Here is a 6000-nt window from a genome sequence, read left to right as displayed (position 1 = left end):
ATGCTTAGGAAAAGACTAGTGGTTTGTTTGTAACCCCCATGGTTAAAAATCGGTGACTTTGATGCAACCAACAGTAATTTCTCAACTCATTTAGCAATTTTGTGTTGATGTTATTTTGTTTGATGTTTTTTATAAACTCACTTTCATCTAGTGGACACTTCACCAATTTGGTCATACTTTTTATTTTTATTACTTCTTTCATATTTAGTCAGCTTTGAGGAGGCTTTCTTCATTGAAACAATAAAGATGATGGTGATAATACGCTGCTTTTAAAACCTATGGCAAAGGAATGGCCAAATTTTTATTGTACATTCACATTAGGAATAATAATATTTTTAATAGTCATTTTGCATCAGCATGTGAAATAACACTAATAAGTGGAATTAGAGTATTTTTCACCTTAATAAAATTTCCTATTCTGTTATTAATCTTTGTCTAACCTACAGCAGTCACTGACTAGAAATGATTTTTAGTTAAAAGAAATAATAAGAGCAGACAATACTTTTTCTAAAGAGCACCTATTAATTTTTAATCACTTTGGTTTCATAGAAGTATCAATACTTGAAGGAATGGTTGGAAGCATTAATTTTCATTAGCATGTGAATGCAGTATTCACCTTGAGTGCATATGTGCTCATGTATTCTCATGTCTGCTTTTCCAAGCATGAGAACAATTCATGTGAGACTATGGAAACACACCAAGTATATCTGAAATGAAAACTTAGAGAAATAAAAAGAAAAGTCCTGAAGGGTGATTTGAAACCTACTTTTTCTCCTTTTATCTTTTTCTCTCTTTCCCTTTCTCTCATCATCAATTCTTTTATTTCCCTACTCATTTCCTTCACTTGCTAGAACACAACCTTTAGCTATAGTTGCCCCAATTCTCTCTTGTTCCAAATAAATAAACCCAAAATTATCAAGGCAGATATCTACAAAAATATCAGATTCAAGAAAATGCTCCTGAATATGTAAAAATAACATAGCAACTTCTATTCTGAGATAAGAATGTCCCAAGTACTGTGGTAAAGTGTTTTACACATCTGTTGATTCATTCCTACAACAGGTTCAACTTCTAGCTTTATTTTTTATTTATTTGTATTGAAATAGAATTGCTTTACAATGTTGTGTTAGCCTCTGCTGTACAATGAAATGAATCAGCCATATGTATACATACATCACTTCCCTCTAGGGCCTCCCTCCCTGCTCTCCCCCACATCCCACCCATCTAGGTCACCACAAAGCACCAAATTGAGTTCCCTGAGCTCTACAGCAAGTTTTCGCTAGTTATCCATTTTACATATATCCAGTGTATTTTAACATATTTACTGTATATATGTTCTTGCCAGGAAAATCCCATGGACAGAGGAGCCTGGCAGGCTACAGTCCATGGGGTCACAAAGAGTCAGAAAAAATCACACACGTACATAGCAACACGCCAACCAAGTGTATATATGTCAACCACAACTAGCTTCATTTTAGAGAGAAGGAAACTGAGACACAGAAACAAATTACTTGTTTAACATCACACTGCTGACAATTAGCCAACATGAAACTTCCAGCTCATGTCTGACTCCCAACTACCCTACTTTCCCACAAAAAATCCACAGGGATGTTTACTTCTCCAAAAAGGCTGGCTGCGTCTGGCCCGCACCGAGTAGCAGTGATGACCTGGGGAGGGAATTTCTATGGATTGTACATTTGATAGAAAGTCATTTTGAGGACAGACTGTCTGACCCAGGATGTTAGCTCCCAGAAGGTATTTACTCAATTATTTTTTCAATTAAAAAGATATAAGGTGATGAATTAATTCATTTTACCTGTCAGGAAATCAACCCATTGCCAAATATTTATGCAACTACTAGTCCAAGCCAAGCATGCAGCTAGATGCTACGAGAAAATTAAGAGACAAGTCAAAGAAAATGGCCTTCTGTGAAGAAACATATAAGCTTATGCAGAAAGAAGACTAAACACATACGATTTAGTGAATCAACAGAGTAATGTAGTCCCCTCCTGTGGGGAACATGCTATTTCTTACAGGAGTCAAAAGAAAAGCCCTCCTTAGAGTCAAGCCTCCATAGAGTCAAGTGGTCATGATGCCTCTATGGCCAATCTCTGGCCCTTACTCTCACTGCTACCTCGCTCTGAAGGGCACTTCCTCCACTCCTCTGCCCACTGGAGTTCTTTTCATCATTCAAAGCCTGGAGCAAACAGTACACTTCTGTATTGCTTTCCTACCTCCCCAAAGTCAGTATTAACACCTCTTTCATCATGTGCTTGTTGCAAAGCACACGTGAAACATATCTCTGTGTTAGCACTTGACACAGACTGTGGTATTCATTTTCAAATCTTACTTTCCCACTGAATGATAGCTAAAGAAGGCATTATGCCTTATGGATTTTTTTGTACCCCTGAATACCCTGCCTAGGGCTTAGCAGCATAGAAGCCCCTCATTGAGTGTTTGAAGGGTAATTAATCAGAAGATGAATTGTAAAATCTGGCTTGATAAGACCCTACAGGGCATTAGATGCCACCCTCCACATTACCTATGAATTTCCTACTTACAAAATCTCCCCCAAAAACCATCATACAGACTGTCTGAACAAAATAAATATCAGAGCTTGAAATGTTGGAAAGTGCTTATATTGACCTAAAATTTGCCTCCCTATAACATCTTCGAATCCATAATTGGCCATAATTCTTATCTGTCCATGATGATTTGTCAAATGTTTAAAGGCAGATATTTAAAGTACTGTGTCAGGCCCTTGGAATAAGAGTCAGTACAGATACTCTCTTTTATAAAGTGAGCTCAAGGCAATTCCATCAGCAGCTAGAGCATGACTTCCCCCAAAGGGAATCTACTAACTTTCCCTAGTAAATCAAATCCAGTTGGAGCAAATTGGCTCTATAACACTTTCACATGATACCTAAACAAATGAGCCTTTTCATTTCATTCAAGAAATATTTGTGGGGCCTTTCCTGGCAGTCCGGTGGTTAAGACTGCACTTCTACTGCAGGCGGGCAAGCATTCAATCCCTGGTTGGAGAACGAAGATCCCACATGCACACGGAGTAGCCAAAAAAATAAAAATTTTAAAAACACATATATATTTTAGTATACTGTAATGGTCTTTATCTTTCTGGCTTACTTCGCTCGGAAAGATGGTAACGATAACCCTATATGCAAAACAGAAAAAGAGACTCAGATGTATAGAACAGACTTGTGGACTCTGGGAGAAGGTGAGCATGGGATGTTTCAAGAGAACAGCATTGAAACATGTATATTATCTAGGGTGAAACAGATCACCAGCCCAGGTTGGGTGCATGAGACAAGTGCTTGGGCCTAGTGCACTGGGAAGACCCAGAGGGATCGGGTGGAGAGGGAGGTGGGAGGGGGGACCGGGATGGGGAATACATGTAAATCCATGGCTAATTCATTTCAATGTATGACAAAAACTACTGTAATGATGTAAAGTAATTAGCCTTCAACTAATAAAAATAAATGGAAAAAAAATAATAAAAATCCCATGTATTTGGAAAAAACAAAAAAACAAAAAAAAAACACATATATATTTAAAAAAAGAAATATTTGGGGGAGCTATGCATCAATTACATTATGTTCCAAGTGCAGCCCTAGACCCTGGGGTCACAGCAGAGTACCAACCAGATGAAGTCTCTGTACTTGAACTCTGGGTCTCAATCCTGAAAAACAAAAGATGTATATTCAGTTTTGTGGAACAAGCTCATCTGTGAGACAAGGAAATGCAAATGTTCAGGAAGATAGTATCTTTGAGGTAATTTTGCATCTACTCTTTGACCCCTCTGGTTTAAAATTTTACTAACTTAGGGAGAGAAAAATGTCACAAAAAAATTCGGGGGCACAACACCTAAAATCACATGATAGAGTTAACCTTGTGCATATTGACCAAAATGCTATAAGATTTAAAGAACAGAGGCTCAGTGATGGGAAAGGCAAAGAGGAAGCTGATTTAGGGAAATGTTTTTATACTTACAATAGCTTCTATTTATTGAGCATTTTCTATTGCGTGTTTTTATTGCGTGTCCCAGGAGCACTTCTAAGCCAACTGCCATGTATTGTTGACTCACTTGATTCTAACAAAACCCTGCAAGGAAAACACTACTACTTTCTTCCCTTTTTATGATACACAGAGGAGTAGAATAATTTGCCAAGGTCACAGACAATGTGGTCCAGAGTCTGGTTGCTTAACCCAGGGGTTCCCAACCCCATGTGGCCTGTTAAGAACCTGGCCACACAGCAGGAGGTGAGCGGAGGGTGGGTGGGCAAGCAAGGGCGGCGACATTTCATCTGGCCCTGGCCATTGCTCCCCATTGCTTGCATTACCGCCTGAACCATCCATACCTCCACCCTAATCCCTGGAAAAATCGTCTTCCACGAAATTCCCTGGTGTCATAAAAGTTGGAGACCACTGGCTTAACCAATACATCATATCGCCTCTCATCATTCGTACACGTTCATGTTAACTCATGGCCAAAGTCCATCAGTGCCAACAGTGACACGATAGTTTCCTAGAGGTGAATCAGGGCTCTGTGGAGACAAGAGAATTCTCCATGCCTACATTTCCACCCCACACCTTCTCTCTCCCACAGGTGACCATACACGGGCAGCAGGGAGGAGAAGGATGACAGCGCAGCTGGGATGCTGGCAGTTTGCCAGAGACAGGGAGCTGCCCAGGGCAGTGTTGTAACAGCCCCTGTGGTGGCCACAGTGTCTTGGCTCTGCATCTCAACCCCACTCCACCAGCTTCTAGGTGACCTTGTATCACATCCTACCAATCTGAGATTCGATTTCATGTGTTCATAAAAAACTGAGTTTGCCAAGGTGATCCTTTCCTGGTCTCCTGCTCTATTATTTCACTCGAGGGTTTGTGGAGGAAGGCTGGAGGCAGCAGGACAGTGCAGAACGCAAAACTCCGTGTACTAAGAATCCAATTTCAGGCATTCTGCCAAAAGCCACAGACTTCACAACTGTACTGTTATTCAGAACCAGTTCTGAGTGAGGGGGTGGGAACATACGAAGCACAGGGTTAAACCAGTGACCTGAACATTTCCCTCCTCGCATTCACAACACCAGAAACCAGCTACAGAGGATTCAAAAGGATCAAATCCCTTAATCTTTCCAATTCTTTTTCCTGGTTCGCTAGAGCAGACAAGGATGGGGTGGGGCTTTCACTTGCGAATAAATGGTCCTGCTTCATTGCCCCACACAGGACAACATGGCCAAACGAGTTGCGATTGTGGGCGCTGGGGTCTCTGGCCTGGCTTCCATCAAGTGCTGTCTGGAGGAAGGGCTAAAGCCCACCTGCTTCGAGAGGAGTGACGACCTTGGGGGGCTGTGGAGATTCACCGTAAGTAGGGTTCCAGTGACTTTGTTGTGTGTCTGTTGGAAAAGGGTTGACTGGTGCAAAAAGAGATTGAATTTCTTCACAAGGGCTGGCACCCATGAGGAAGAGCTAGAAACATCTGCTGAACAGGGGGACAGAAAGGGCCATTGAAAATGATTTTTTATAAAAAGAAGCAGGGCACAGCCTGAATTTGGGTGGGAAGTGTATCAGCTGCCTTATAAACTACACCCCGAACAGCACTGAAACATGTATATTATCTAGGGTGAAACAGTTCACCAGCCCAGGTTGGATGCATAAAACAAGTGCTCGGGCCTGGTGCACTGGGAAGACCCAGAGGGATGGGGTGGAGAGGGAGGTGGGAGGGGGGACCGGGATGGGGAACACATGTAAATCCATGGCTAATTCATTTCAATGTATGACAAAAACTACTGTAATGATGTAAAGTAATTAGCCTCCAACAAATAAAAATAAATGGAAAAAAAAATAAAAATAATAAAAATTAAAAAAAAAAACGAAGATAAAGAAAGTTGCCCACAAGGGTAGGAGAGGATGAAGTGGCTGAGAAAAGCCAGGAAAGCTCAGGACAAGGGAGGATAAGAGCAGAACTCTGGGGGTCTGAAG

The 6000-nt window shown here is 41.0% G+C and overlaps 1 protein-coding gene across 1 annotated transcript in view; it reads left to right on the top strand.

Moving 5' to 3' along the window:
• Positions 1-5210: 5210 nt before the first annotated feature.
• Positions 5211-6000, top strand: part of FMO1 (flavin containing dimethylaniline monoxygenase 1) — a 31496-nt gene continuing 30706 nt past the window's right edge. Inside the window, exon 1 of the mRNA XM_070474335.1 lies at positions 5211-5382. Within this exon, the coding sequence (XP_070330436.1) occupies positions 5218-5382 (165 nt within the window). The 5' untranslated portion in view covers positions 5211-5217. The remainder of the gene's footprint in view (positions 5383-6000) is intronic.

Source organism: Odocoileus virginianus, chromosome 11 (assembly GCF_023699985.2).
Source record: "Odocoileus virginianus isolate 20LAN1187 ecotype Illinois chromosome 11, Ovbor_1.2, whole genome shotgun sequence".
Lineage (NCBI taxonomy): Eukaryota > Metazoa > Chordata > Mammalia > Artiodactyla > Cervidae > Odocoileus > Odocoileus virginianus.
This window is presented reverse-complemented; position numbering and strand designations above follow the sequence as displayed.